At 39.4% G+C, this 15686-nt stretch overlaps 1 protein-coding gene across 1 annotated transcript in view; it reads right to left on the bottom strand.

The window, feature by feature from the left end:
• Positions 1–14491, bottom strand: part of ABCB1 (ATP binding cassette subfamily B member 1) — a 108386-nt gene extending 93895 nt beyond the window's left edge. Inside the window, exons 1-3 of the mRNA XM_082692371.1 lie at positions 14271–14491; positions 13779–13849; positions 7885–7936 (exon numbers count right to left, since the gene is read on the bottom strand). Coding sequence (XP_082548497.1) covers positions 7885–7936; positions 13779–13843 — 117 coding nt within the window. The 5' untranslated portion in view covers positions 13844–13849; positions 14271–14491. The remainder of the gene's footprint in view (positions 1–7884; positions 7937–13778; positions 13850–14270) is intronic.
• Between the last annotated feature and the right edge of the window lie 1195 nt (positions 14492–15686).

Genomic DNA, 15686 nt, shown 5'->3' with positions numbered 1-15686 from the left:
TGAGTAGATGGATCATTAGTGGATCTTATATCTAATGGGTAAACAAGATATCCCCATGATGCCCCAGCACCACTCAGCTTCAAGGGGGTACAAGTCCTTTCACAATGGAAGGGTTCAATATGTCATCACCTTAACCAAGTGATCAAATTTAGTATTGTAGAGAAGTCAAATATTCTGACATTTGATATTTCCAGATATGAAGCACACAGCATCCCCCACACAATCTTCTTACCGCAAAATATGTAATGTGAATGTTTATAATTTTCAGAATATTAAAAATGTAAGCCATAGAAGAACAAGTGAAATGATGCCATAAGAAAGCAATAAAAAGAGTCTAGAAGATGAAGCATTCTATAGGACAAACAGTATAGTCTTTTCAGCATGTATAGTCATTTCAGTCATTCAACAGTATAGTCATTTCAGTCATTTTGAACAAGAAAGCTTCTAGACTTGGAAAACACAATATCTAAGTAATGTCACTGACTAGATCCTCTTTCAAACAAATCAATTGTAAAAGATATTTCTTTTCAGAGATAACAGGAAATATGTGAACGTGAACTGGACATTACATAATATTAAGGAATTAGTCCTCACTTTATTAAATTCAACACTATGTTATGTTTTATAAGAAAATGTCATGTAGGAAAAATTTTGAGGTGTGTCAACAGGCAGCTATGCAAGAAACATCACAAAATCTATAATTTCAGGTGAAATGGGAGGCAAAATGTTAACAGTTGTTAGATACAAACAATGGGTATATGAGCATGAGTTTTATTGTTCTACTTTTCCAGATGTCTGAAAGTCTTCACATTAAAACTTGGTAAAGGGAGAATGGTTCTCAAACAGGCAAAGCTTAAGCTTCATCTCAAGCTAGAAGGAACAAGCTAAGAGTAGGCACAGATACAAACATGTTTCCAAGAACAAGGACAAAGCAGACAGAGCTCAGAACCTCATGTTTATTTGTGACAGGAGACACAAATTTGATTTCTGGAGACAAAGTAATAAGATTTGAGGAAAGTAGTAACATAAGACTAAGTAGCACAAAGGCCTCAGTGAAATGTCTAGTTCTATCACTTAATAGGAAGGGAAGTTTGGGGAAAATAATCTCTTAACAATACCTCAGTATCTACATTTATAAAATGAGGAAAATATTCATATAGGCAGCAAGCCTCACATGGTGGTTGTGAGAATGAAAGTGAGAAATAAACTTTAATTAGGCACACAATATAATATAAGCAAGTACTGTTATGGGTTTAGGAAATGTAAAAATTAATAAGACTGTTCATTAGTTTACAGTGAAGGAAATGAAAACAATGTTGTGACACATCAGGTAAAATGTCAGACAGAGGCTTAAACTAATTATAATCAGAGCCCTTCAAATATAAGGAAATGTAAGATGTTTGGCTAGATATTGATAAGAAAGATAGGAGGCCTGCACCCAGAACTATGTAGAAGGAAGGATGACATAAAGGCAAGTGGTTTAGGTAATATTCAGCAGGCTTGATGGTTAACTTGACTTACCATGGTGCCTGGGTTGGAGAAAGAAGTCAATGAATCCATGAATTTATTCATTCATTCAACGTTCGAAAGATTATTTGTTAAGAAACTAGTAAGGCTCATGTTTGGTTCTAGGTAGTGGCAACAACAGTGAAAAAGACAAGCTACCCGTCCTCATAGAGTATACACTCAAATGCAAATAGAAAAAGGGGGGATTGATGTATTCAATATTCACTCAGTATGTAAATACCTAGTAAAGAAAACATATAAAAACTCCCTCCCTCATAGAGCTTAGACCACAATGACAGCAGAGTCAGCTGGCTTAGCCTGCCTGGTTAGGGACTTCCTGTCTGAGAAGACAACATTTGAGCTAAGACCTCAATGACAGGAAGGATATAGTTAGTTTCTTGATGATCTGGAGACAGAACATTTCAGGCAGGAAAGGCAAATGCAAAGGTCCTATGGTGAAAAAAAGCTCTGTGTATCTCAAGGACCAAACAGAATCATCACTGTGGCAAGGACAGAGTACAGGAGGTTTGTCTGCAATGAGATCAGAGACGAGCCAGAGGACAGATTACACAGGGCCTTTCCAGCCAGAGGAATGACTCTGGGTTTTACTCTAAACTTCCCAACTAAATACAAAAGAAAGGCAGGAACTGAGGAGATTTTATGTGGCTACCAAGGATAGAATGGCTTTCAGGAGAGCAGAAATGGAGCAAGGGGACCAGCAATAGAGAATGGCTGAGAGAACAAAGCCTTGGCCAGGTGTGGTAGGCACTATAATGCCCCTGCTCCGTACACAGGACCATATGCTAATCCCAGGAAACTGTGAATGTTTCCTTACATGGTAAAAAGGACTTTACAGATATTAAGGATCTTGAGATAGGGCCTGTATTATAGATCCTGTATTATCCAAGTGGACCAAATGTAAAAACAAGGATACTTATAAGAGGGAGTGGGGGGTGGGGTGGGGTTCAGACTCAGCAGGAAAAATGATGACTGAAGAGGTTGGAGGGATGCAGGAAGAGGCCTTAAGTCTAGGAGGGCAGGCAGTCTCTAGAAATTGAGAGGGGGGGAAGGAAACATTTTATCTTGAGTCTCCAGAAGGGATCCTGCTCTGTTGACACCTTGATTTTAGCCCAGTGAGACTTCAGGTCCCAGAACTATAAGGTAATAAATTTGTGTTGTTTGAAGACACTAAATTCGTGGTGCTTTATTACAAAAGCAAGAGTAAGTTAGTACACAAAGTCCAAAAAAGGATAACAAAGATAAAAGGAATCAAATATTGAGGCTGAAATGTTGAAGAGTGACACCTTTGAGTTTATAGCTTCTTAGGTGGAAGTCCACCCAGGTGATAAACCCAAGGTCCGTGTTCACAAGTATAATTTATTAGGGCAGGAGTGAAGGCTGTTGGAACTGAAAAGGTCAAAGAACATCAGGCCAAGGAGTCATTATTAAGGTTACCCAAATAAAAGAATGATGAGAGCACAAGTGAGAGACCTAGAAGCAGTTACATGCCAACGTCCTCAATGGAGGAACAAAAGTAACTACAAATTGGTAAAGGAAACCGCTGCAAATGGATAGAAGATACTAAAACTGTGTGGAGTGAAACTGAAACGGGAAAAGTCTTGCATGAATTTGGAAATGTCTATGTGAAAGGAGATTATGCTGAGTGAAATAAGTCAAACAGAGAAAGTCAATTATCATATGGTTTCACTTATTTGTGGAGCATAAAGAATAGCATGCAGGACATTAGGAGAAGAGGAAAAATGAAGGGGGAGAAATCGGAGTGGGAGATAAACTATGAGAGACCCGACTCCAGGAAACAAGCAAGAGTATTAGAAGGGAGGGAGAGTCACCCAGATGCCCCTCATGAATGATAAGTTTTAAGAATCAGATTCTTGTGACACCTGGGTGGCTCAGTTGGTTAAGCAGCTGCCTTCGGCTCAGGTCATGATCCCAGCGTCCTGGGATCGAGTCCCACATCTCCCTCTGCCTGTGCCTGCCATTCTGTCTGCCTGTGCTTGCTCTATCTCCCTCTCTCTCTCTGATAAATAAATAAATATCTTAAAAAAAAAAAAAAGAATCAGATTCTTCCTCTGTTACCTTAGGAGGGAAGGAGGAAGGATCTGACCCAGGGAGAGACAGGCTTGTATATTCTGTTTGTGAAATAAAAGAAGAGCTCATCCACCAAAGGGGGAAGAAGAGAAGAGAAGTGGGAAATTTGAAAAGTGTAGAGGTTTGACTTAGCCAGTGAGAAGAGGAGGGGTAAAATTCTGGCTGGGAATATACCTGTTGTGAGGTGTGCGACAACAATCAGGTGAAAGAAAGCAGACCGTGATGCTGTTTGGATAACATGTAAAAGGATGATTTTTAGTTTGGGCAAGAGAAGCAGCTGCTGGAAAAACGGTGGGGCAACGGGCCAAACATCCAGAGAGAATAGTGAGCAGGTTGAAAAGAAAGGAGATGGCCAACTGATTTAAGCTGCTCCTCCAATAGGTCACTCCAGGGGCACAACAGTTTCAAAACATAATAAAGGATGTTAGTGTACAAGCAGATGGCTGACGTGAAGGGGGTAAATAGATGATTGCACCTGTGAAGGTCAAGGAGCCATTATCCGAACACCATAAAACTTATGCAAGATAGTAGGAGCTCTGAGAGCGGAAAGGGAGACCCTGTGCCTGGTGCTAAAGTCTCCAATGATGAATGACCAGGTGGCCAGAAGATAACGCATAAAGAAAAAGACTCTTTGATTCCGGGCAGATAAAAACTTAACCGATCATAAACTATCATAAATGATTCAAGTTGTTAAAGGCTCTAGCTCTGGAGGGGTACTTGGGTGGCTCTGTGGGTTAAGCAACTGCCTTCAGCTCAGGTCATCACCTCAGGGTCCTCAGATGCTGCGTCGGACTCCCTGTTCAGTCGGGATTCAGCTTCTCCTCTCCCTCTGCCCCTTCCACTGCTTGTCCATGCATGTGTGCTCTTTGTCTCAAATAAATACATAAAATCTTAAAAAAAAAAAAAAACAAAAAACCTCTCTAGCTCTGGAGTAAGCAGATTGTGGCAAATTCTGGACCTGCCCTCTTACTAGCTATGTAAATCTGTGACTGTGAGTGCATTGCTTAACTTGTCTGAGTCTGTTTCATCATCTAGCGTAAGGTCAGCGCAACCTCGTAGGTTATCAGATCACTGTGCTTAACAAGTATGTGGCACAGAGGAAGCACTAGATAGGTAATAGATCTTATCTATTTAAAAAAATTAGTTTTTCAATAAGATACAAGAAGTAGAACGTTCAGAGTCGAAACCACCGCACCTTTCTGGCAAGAGCGTGTAATCTTTCAGGAGTGCTATGTGTAGGAACCGCAGCCCCACTGGTATTTTTCTTGTCCTGATTTCCATCTGTTCCGTTTCCTTACTTGCTTTAGATTTTATTCTACTTTTATGTTTCTTGTTCTGTTGAAACAAGGCCCAGTATTTTTTAAAAAATGCTTGTAGAAAAACTTGAATATCGCCTACCTCTTTTTGATCACAAGACTTTCTCAAGATTGCCAAAAAGTCTCATAGTAGAAGTAAGGTAATACTGTAAGCTGAAGACTTGCAGTTTCGAAAGACCTGTATCCAAGGCTGGACCTTGGAGGGCATCTAGAACTTGGATTTAGGGTTGGAGTTAACTGATAAAAGTGGCCAAATTATTTGGCATAGGTGTTCTATGCTGAATACCTGCCTTCCTTCTATGAGTCTGGAATTCTGGTATATGCCAAGCCTATATGATCAGCCCCTAGCACAAATTTTGAGTGCTGAGTTTCTAATGAGCTTGTCTAATAGCATTTCACAGTTGTCCCAATTTAAGTGTGACTCCACTGGGCAAAGACTCAGGGGAGCTTAAGCCTCGTTTCTCCTGGACTTCTGCCTCACTCTTTCCTTTTCCCCTTTTGATTTTGCTTTGTATCCTTTTGCTTTAATAAATCTTAGCCATGAGCATTACAAGTAGGACAATGTGCTGAGTCCTGAGAGTCTCTCTTCTGAGTGAATCACTGAACCTGAGCTTTTGGGGGGCCCTGACACATGAGTTTTAGTCTTAGCTGATAACATCAGCACTATACTGTGAAAAGTTCTGAATGTGTCCTCATGTCTGTAAGTTTTACATACAAGTTCAGTTCAGTTTTCTGTGTCAGCTCTTCAGGAAAAAGACATGAGGAAAAGCCATATAAATAATACAACTCTTCCTCAAAAGGCTTGCAGTATATTCCTTCTATGCTATCTTGAGCAATGTGATTGAGAACATGAACTTCACAGGTCTGAATCCTGGCCCTGTTGTGTACTAGGTGGGCAAGCTAGTATGTCTGGACTTAGTTCCTTTACCTGAAAGATTAGAATAATAGTAGTATGTGTCTCAAAGGGAGTTGTAACAGTTAAATGAGTTTTATGTACTTAGGACAACACATGGCATATAGTATTGTATGTGCTGTTATTCCCTCACACTTAAACTCCAGATTTTTTTCTTCCGTGGCTTAAATTGTATGGATGGTATTACCTCTCTATATTAGATTTATTAGATTTTCTTTTTTTAAAAGATTTTATTTTTTATTTGACACAGAAAGAGACAATGAGAGAGGGAACACAAGCAGGGGGAGTGGGAGAGGGAGAAGCAGGCTCCCCATTGAGCAGGGAGCTCGATGTGGGGCTGGATCCCAGGACCCTGGGATCATGACCTGAGCTGAAGGCAGACGCTTAATGACTGTGCCACTCAGGAGTCCCTAGATCTGTTAGATTTTCTAAAATGAGACTTAAAAAAAAAAAAAGATTTTATTTATTTATTTGACAGACAGAGATCACAAGTAGGCAGGAAGACAGGCAGAGAGAGAGGAAGGGAAGCAGGCTCCCGGCCAAGCAGAAAGCCCAGTGCAGGGCTGGATCCCAGGACCCTGGGATCATGACCTGAGCCGAAGGTAGAGGCTTTAACCCACCAAGCCACCCAGGCGCCCCAAAAATGAGACTTTTTTTTTTTTAATTTAAGCTACAAATAATAAAAACTAAACAAAAAAAGACAGAAACATTTTGGTCTCAAAATAACAAAACTGAAATTAAATCTTGGGAATAAACCATATATATATATATATATATATATATATATATATACACACACACACACACACACACAAATATACATATATATAAACTTTTTAACATAAAAGATTCTTTTAATTAATAAGAATGAAGTATAAAACAAAACAAAAACTGCCCCTTGGTCACCTGAGTAGTCTTTTTTTTTTTAAAGATTTATTTATTTTAGAGAAAAAGAGGGGGCAAGCATGCATGAGCAGGGGAAGGGCAGAGGGAGAGGGAGAAAAAGAATCCCAAGCAGACTCCAAGCTGGGCATGGAGCCCAACATAGGGTTCAATCCCAAGGGCCTAAGATCATGAACCTGAGCTGAAATAAAGAATCAGACACTTAACCTACTGAACCACTTGGGCACCACCCCCCCGAGTGTCTTTTTAAGAATGCCCCAAAAATATAGTTTCATTCTCAAAATATTCCAAAGAGAGGAGAGATAGGACAAAAGGTGAAACCATAGCCAGAGCAACTTTATGGCAAGAAGATGACCATGTAAGATTTTATAGTCAATTTGCTAATATCTGCTTTATAAGATAGCCTACACCTCCCTCACCACCAACTTTTAAAAAAACATCTGGTGTGTTATGACTGAATTATAAAGTATGCACTCACTGTCAGACTTCATTTGTTCAGTAGTGTTACAGGTTCTCGGGAAAGAATAAAAGAAGGACCCAGGTAGAGAGAGACCATCATCCAACCACAGCTTTAAATCCCTGTCTTATTCTAAATCTGACACAAGAAAAATTCTAAGCAATGACCATGCAACCAGAAAATGAGATGAAGAATTTTATAAAGGTTTTCAAATTAGAGATTATTATTTAGCACAAAGAAATGATGACAGGTACTAGGTTCATAGTCATAAATAATGCATTGCTAACTTCTATTTTTTGGGTGCCTGAGACTTTGACCTCAAATCTGCCAGAATTTGAGAGCCACTGATGACAAGGAAACTTGTATCCTGTTAGAACCACACTCTACCTAGTGGCTGAGACCAATCACAGGAAAAGTGTTTGCATAGATAACAGACCAGAAGCCACATAAAAAAATTAGCAGAACACTGAAATGTAAGCCAAGAAGAGTGGCTGTTGAGGCTCAATCATAATACGACATGATTGGCATTCCACTGAAAACAAGCTAACTTAAACCTATTCATTTTGCCTCTTCATTAACATATGCTCCAAGACTATTATTATACCAGATGAAATATCTCTTTTCTAGGGAAGAAATCAAATTTCCAAAGCAATTTGATCACTAAGTAAATTCAGACTCACCATTGCAAATGTACTGACAGTTGGTTTCTTTTCTTTCTTCTCATCTTTTTTACTGAAAAATAGTAATAGGATTACACAAAACTATTAAAATTACATAAATTTTTAAATGACCAAATGAACATAGATCCTATATTTAATAATAGGACAAAGAAACACATCTGTATTATTCCATAAAACCATATGTTAATAGTATGATCCCATTAATGAAGTTTAAAAATATTTACATGTATTTTAGAAATCTGTATATGTGATTATCACTGGGTATTGAGATTTCTATCAAAATATTTTCTTCTTTGTACCTTTGGTATTTCCTAATTTTTTATGATGAATACACAGACATACAACTTTTGCAATTATTAAAAATAATACTAGGGTGCTTGGGAGGCTTGGATGGTTAAACATTTGCTTTTGGCTCAGGTTATAATCCCGGGGTCCAGGAATCAAGCCCCGTGTTGGGCTGCCTGCTCAACGGGGAGTGTGCTTCTCCCTCTCCCTCTGCCCCAACCTCCTGCTTGTGCTCTTTCTCTCAAACGAATAAAACCTTTAAAAATATTAAAAACATAAGAGAACGTACTGTTTTCATTCTACAGTCTCCAATTTACAATGGTTTGACTTTTGGATGCTGAGAAAGGGTTATGCATTCAATAGAAACTCTGCTTCCGGTAAGGAAGCTGGATGTTTTCCCTGGGCTAGCAACATGCAGTACAGCACTCTCTCTTGATGCTGGGCAGAAGCAGTGACCTACAGCTCTCCGTCAGCCATGAGATCATAAGGGTAAACAACCCATACACTTAAAACCATTCTGTACCCATACAACCATGCTGTTTTTCAGTACAGTATTCAATAAATTACATGAGATATTCAACACTTTGTTACAAAATTGGCTTTGCATTAGATGATTTTGCCCAACTACAGGCTAATGTAAGTGTTCTCAGCACATGTAGGGTAGGCTAGGCTAAACTATGATGTTCAATAGGTTAGGTGTATGAAAGGTATTTTCAACTTACGATATTTTTTTTTTAAAGATTTTATTTATTTATTTGACAGAGAGAAATTACAAGTACACTGAGAGGCAGGCAGAGAGAGAGAGAGAGAAGGAAGCAGGCTCCCTGCTGAGCAGAGAGCCCGATGCGGGACTCGATCCCAGGACTCTGAGATCATGACCTGAGCCGAAGGCAGCGGCTTAACCCACTGAGCCACCCAGGCGCCCCAACTTACGATATTTTTAACTAACAAAATGGGGCTGGGGGAAATACCTAAGTTAAGGAAGATCTGTAATTAAAAAATCATTCATATTCTCCAGAGTTAATTCTCTTAATCATTATCTAAGCAATGCTAGCAGTAGATATTCTATCTACATACTACCTACATATTATCCTCAATCTTTCTACGAATGGAGAGTGGTGGCAATCAGAAGCTGGGCATAAACTAACCTAAGAAGAAAGATAATTAAATCATTCTCTCTCAGTCAATCTAATTCTGAAAGGAAATCTGGAGCCCTAAATGTACCATTAAGGCAATAAATCCAATCTAGAAAAGCTATGATCAGAAAAGATGGTCTGTAAACTGTCAGAAAGCTGTCCTCAGGAATAAGAAGGCTGATTATTACTTTGAGCCCAGATTCAAATGACTCTAGCTATAAGCTGTTTTCCACTCTGTGTAACAGCCACCTAGAACATGAAAGCCAGCTAACCGAAAGAAGCCTCTGCCTCTTTATTTTCATATGTACCAACTAAAGACTATTCCAGAGAAGAATCACATGATTTTTATACAGATTTTCAAGTTCAAAAGTAAATTCGTCTTTGTCTTTGTTCTTTATGCTAAGCAAGGTCAAAGAATTGAAGAGACTTCTAAAGGAAAAAAAAATCCACAGCTTACTCCATATTTGGCTTTAAAGTGATGTTAGACGGACATGAAAACACACAAAATACACAAACATAACTCTTCAGAATTGGTCCCACCCTATTCCCAATAAAGCATGGTTTCAGTATCTCTGGAACCAGGATGAGAGGAAAAAAGCAGTCACACATAATTGAATTTTAGCTCCAAGCCTTTTATTTATTTTTTCATTCTCTAAAACTGCTCCTATTCTGGAAATTTTATAATATTTCAAATACTGGCTAAGTAAACACTTCCCATACACAATCTCATTTAATCTTATCTCAATCTCTGTGAGGCAGGCACATTTTTGTCCTTCTGTCAGAGCTGAGAAAGCTGCAGGTGAAGAGAGCTCAGGAAGTTGCCCAAGGTCACACAGCTGGAACAAAGCCAAGTTTAAACGGAAAAGCCTGTCCCCTAAACACTAAGCTACTATTCAGGGCAACCTCAGATTTCTAGGATACTGCATTATATAAAAATACATTTCCACATTGATCTCTCATCCCTACTAGATCATTAATTTATCCTCATCAGCTTGAAACACAGGACTTATAAAAAGCTAGTCTCTTATCAGACCTTTAGAAATACATATATTCCAAATGATACTATCACCCAACCAATATACATATTAGGAAAGCCACATGCTTCTTTTTAATTCCGAATTAGAACATATAGTTAAAAAAAAAAAAAACTCACAGAACAAGAGATGGGATTTGTGGTTATCAGAGGCTGACAGGGCATGGAGATGAGAAGAATTTGATCCAAAGGTACAAAGATAAGGCTGTCCCAGGGGTGTAAAGTACATCAGGAGGAGTACAGTCAACAGTTCCATATGATACATAGGAAAGTTGTTATGAGTAGATCCTTAGAGTTCTAATCACAAGCAGAAAAAAGTCTTTTTCGCTTTTTCTTTTTATTGTATGTGTATGAGATGCTAGATGTTAACTGAAAATAGTGTGATAATCATTTCACAATATACGTAAGTCACAACATAAAGCTGTATACCTTAAATTTACATAGTGCTGTATGTCAATTATATCTCAATAAGACTAGGGAAAAATATACAGTTATACCAAGAATAATTAAAATCAGTGATGATGAACACAGCTTAGTAAGAATTTCTCACCTAAAAAACCCACAATTTTGTGTTAAAAGAAGTCTATAGGCAGGGTAAGAAGCAATAATAAAATGAAGGTATGAGCAGGCTCCAACACATTTCTTTACCATCTCCTTCCACATAACCTCAGTACTTCTTACTCCAACATCCCTAAGTGGTTGAGTATTTTTTAAAAAATATTTTATTTATTTGTTTGACAGAGAAAGACACAGCAAGAGAGGGAACACAAGTAGGGGCAGAGGGAGAGGGAGAAGCAGGCTCCCTGCTGAGCAGGGAAGCCCAACGTGAAGCCCAATCCCAGAACCCTGGGATCATGACCTGAGCCGCAGGAAGATGCTTAAGGACTGAGCCACCCAGGCGCCACCCCCTCCAAGTGGTTGTATATTAAGGACATAATTCTTTAAGGTATCAAACAAAACAAACAACCTAAAAACAAAAAGGGCAATATCTTCCTTCCACTATGCAGAGTTTTTTTCTTTTCGTGTATATGAATATTTTCATTAAGAAAACTTTCAAATAGAAAAACTGAAAAAGAAAAAACACTGATAATGACTACGCACACAAAATTCACCTAGACTCAACAATTGTTCACATTTTGACCATACATTCTTTTATCTGTCTAAGTCAGTACACATTATCATCATTAATATTTTGCTGAGCCATTTGAAAGTAACTTGTAAACATCGTGGCACTTCACATTTTCCTACCATTTTCACATTTCAGAAAATAGCAATTTTTATATCAACTAATATCCAATCTACTGTCAAATTTCCTCAGAATATTTTCTATAGGTTTTTCCTTTTCTGATTTTGAACTTAGATATAATCGAGGTTCATATATTATATTGGATGGTTTTGTCTCTTTATCTCTTTTTTATCTTTTTTTAAAAGATTTTATTTATTTGACAGAGATCACAAGTGGGCAGAAAGGCAGGCACAGAGAGGGGGGAAGCAGACTCCCCGCTGAGCAGAGAGCCAGATGCAGGGCTCGATCCCAGGACTCTGAGATCATGACCCAAGCCAAAGGCAGAGGTTTAACTCACTAAGCCACCCAGGCACTCCAGTCTCTTTTTTAAATCTATAAGTCCTTCTTCTGCCTCCAACCACATTGACTTTTTATAGTAATAAGAGGTCTTGTAGACTGACCTGCATCTGGATAGGTCAGTGTCAAACTGAGTCCAAATTGGGATGTGTGTAAGTATAAAATGCACAGCTGATTTGAGAACTTGGTATGAAAAAGAGAATGTAAACTGTATTATTAATAATTCTGATTACATATAGAAATATCTTAGATATTCCAGCTTCTTTAGAACATACCTTCAAAATTAATTTCACTTGTTTCTTTTTTAGTTTTTTAATGTTACTACTAGCAAATTAACAATTACAAATGGGGCTAACATTATATTTCTATTGGACAGCATCAGTCTAGAACCTTGATAGGGTTCAGACCAAAATGTTTTTGCAAACATACTTCCCAGGTGGTGTCACGTCACTAACACAGGACTCCACTGAGTGATGCTAGGTCTGATCACTAGGTTAAGATTGCTAACTGCAAAAATCTCTCCACTGAAAATCCTCACTTTCTTTTTGCCTAGCAAACAGTTGGGATAATCATTAGATACAATTTTTCTCCAAATGGTTTGAGATCCATAACAACACTTGCCTGAGTCAGTGATAACAATGCAGGTTCCAATAAGTTAGCTGGCATTCTTCTACAAAAAATATTCCTTTATTCTCACTACCTTTTCCCACCTTTTTTGTTTTCCTCTTCATTTCAGAATTTTATTAAAGATTCATGGACTATAATGTATACAGTATTTCACAATCAAGTACAGTGACCAGCTCTTGTGTTCTTTTTGAACAACAAAAATAGTCCAAGTTCATTTTTGTATGTGTCCCCCCATCCCAACATACATGGTTGTAATTAGCCATTTCTCCAGGGAGTACAGCTTCCATTTAGTGAGGAATGATATTCAGAAACCAAGATCTGGCAATAAGTGTACTCACTGCTACTGTCCCCTTCAATGGATAGAAAGTGAACTATTTTAAAACTCGTGAGTTCATACTGAAGTACAGTTCAAATTTAATATTGTTGTTGAAACCTTCTTTGATGTCCCTACTTACATTTTTCTTTTACATTGAAAAGCTTCGTTTCTAATAATAATATACTCACTAAATAAATAAAATCGTTAAAAAAATAATATACTAACTTCTTTTAGTTTTTTTTTTTTTTTTAATTATTACAATTTACAACTAAGAATGAACCTATGGAGCAAAGTTTAAAATTTCCTGTATGGACACTGCACTGGGATCAAAATTTACTTAACATTTCCCTATGTGGTTCCATGACCAATGATTACACACGAGGCTAGTAGCTTCCTAGGTCCTGCAGTCTTCTTTTTTCAGAATTTATTCTACAAGTGTCAGATATGCATTTCCTTTAAAACAATAACAACATCAACAAAAACCCACGTTTAACACCTACATGTGGTTTTGGCTTTCTGTCCCATCTGCCATGCCACAAACATGCAATGTTTCTGTGACCAGAACGTTTATGTTTTACCGGAAGCAAGAGACTGGACCACGGAGCAGAGCGCAAGCAGCACATGTCCGGGGACGTGGGCGAGCAACAGCGCTCGTGAAGCAGAAAGTTCATGAACCACAGAAAAGGATGTGAGAGCAGTGGCGTGTCAGGGGCAGGAAGGCTGAGAAAGAAGCTCGCCAAGGCCGTGGGAATGCGTAAACGCAGTCCTCCACTCAGCCAGAGAACTTCCGCAAAAAAACCATTTGCGTTTAAGGTTAAAAATACCATCTTCTTTTATTTCAGAGCTGGAGACTAGAAATCCATCTCCCAAATTTCTCAAGCCACGCACAGTATGAAAGTGAAACAAAGTGGCTACCTTTTTTTGCCCATTTTCAAGAAGTTCTTCTCTGCTCTTCCATTACGGCCACCTTCAGGATCCATTGTGACCTGAGGAGAAACCACAGGCCACCGGTCAGATGAGGAACCCGCAGGAGGTGGAGGTGACAATAGTCCACGCCGGCAGCTGGAGGGCGGCGGCGCATCCTGGACTTTGGCCGACGCCGCCGCGGGGGCTCTCGGTCCGGGCTCCTCTCGGGGCGGTGATGTTGCCCCGCGCACCTGCGGCCGGCTGGGAAACCCGCTCCCCGGACCGCGCCGGCTCTTTGCGCTCAGGGCAGGGCAACCCAGTGCGCTTGGTAAGCGCGGAAGACTGCGGGCTGGGGTGCTCCAGGAGCATCCCGGGGGACTTGCTAAGAGGAACCTTCCCCTCCCTCCTCTCCGAAGCCCTTCTCCCAACTCAGGAAATTGGGGAGCCCGACCCTTCCTGCGAACTTGTCCCCATCTGGCCCTCAGCTTCGCGCGCCCCTACCTCGGACTTTCCTTCGGACCAGCCACCAAGATGTCAATTTTGGAAGAAGAGAGATCGTAAAGGAAAGACCGGTCAGACACGAACAACGGACTCGGCTTCTTAGAGCCGGGAGGAGCCGCTGCTCGAATGCGCCCGGGTTTCCTGCGTCCCTGGGAGTGAGGCGAGAGCTCACAGCCCACACCCTGGCGCTCCCGTGCCCAACCAATCAGCCTCATCACTCCGGCTTGCTCCGGGCCGTGCTCGCCTTAATGCTGATTGCAAGACGAGTTACGTAAACAGGCTGGATTTGCGGGAGGAATGTCCTCTCCTTTCTCTTGCTCTTCAGTAGAAGTACCACAAGAGAAATGCGTATCAGCTGGATCATGGGGGACACTACACATTTACAGAGTCATAGCTCTACATGTCTGCATAACGCTCCATATCCCTGGAAATATTTATATTCATCAATTTCCAGTGAAACCCAATAACTTCCATGGGTCTCGAGTAGATAATAGAAATTTTCTTTGCCATTTCATCTAATACCTTTGATAAAACAATCTCCGACCTCGTCCATTCTGTAGTTAAGGCAAGTTAAACTTAGCTTTCTAGCAGCACCTGGAAAAAAGCCAGGTGAAAATTTTCTCCAAGTCTTTCTTCACTATGGTTGGCGGTTTCTGAGGTGTAGCTGTTCATCTTTTATTTGAAGATAAATGGAAGGAGAGAGGAAGATTTTTGAAGTACGTAAATAGAAAATGGACATTTCAGAGTAAAATTAATATTTAGAAGTATGTGACCTTTACAGGTTTTAGCCATCAGATCAATGTCCACGTTTTCCCCAAGGCATTTCTAACTTGATATTTTAATTCGGATTATCTTTAAAAAGTATCATACGTTAGCATATTACTTTAGTTGAAATCTAATTCCATATTTACTGCTACCGTTTACTATTTTTTCTTGTCCACTGTTTTTTCTCACTTTGATGAAAAGTGCAATGTTCACAGGAAGAATTCATAAAGCAATGTTAACTCACATAAGAGCTTTTCTTCTTATAAGCCTAGGGGAAATAAATGTTTTTGTCACCTTTAGCCTTCATTCTCTGACCTACACCTGTGCCTCTCAGCCAGCTGCAAAAATTTAAAAGAAGAAAAACTTTATTTAATTGTGCTGTGTACTTTGTGCACTAGAGTACACCTGTGCCTCTCAGCCAAATGCAAAAGTTTAAAAGAAGAAAACCTTTATTTAATTGCATAGTGTACTTTCTCTACCTTCTTTAAGAAAATCATCCTTGAAAGCCCTAATTTTCTTTCCATCTTCTATTCCAAATATTCCATGCCATACTCCGGTTTCTCTTCAGATTGTATACATCTTTCACCTTTTACCAAATATCCTCTGAATTGATTTTTTTTTTCTTAGCCATACAGTCAAGTTTCTTTACAA

Source organism: Mustela nivalis (genome assembly GCF_964662115.1).
Source record: "Mustela nivalis genome assembly, chromosome: 12".
In the NCBI taxonomy this organism is placed as follows: Eukaryota; Metazoa; Chordata; class Mammalia; order Carnivora; family Mustelidae; genus Mustela; species Mustela nivalis.
This window is presented reverse-complemented; position numbering and strand designations above follow the sequence as displayed.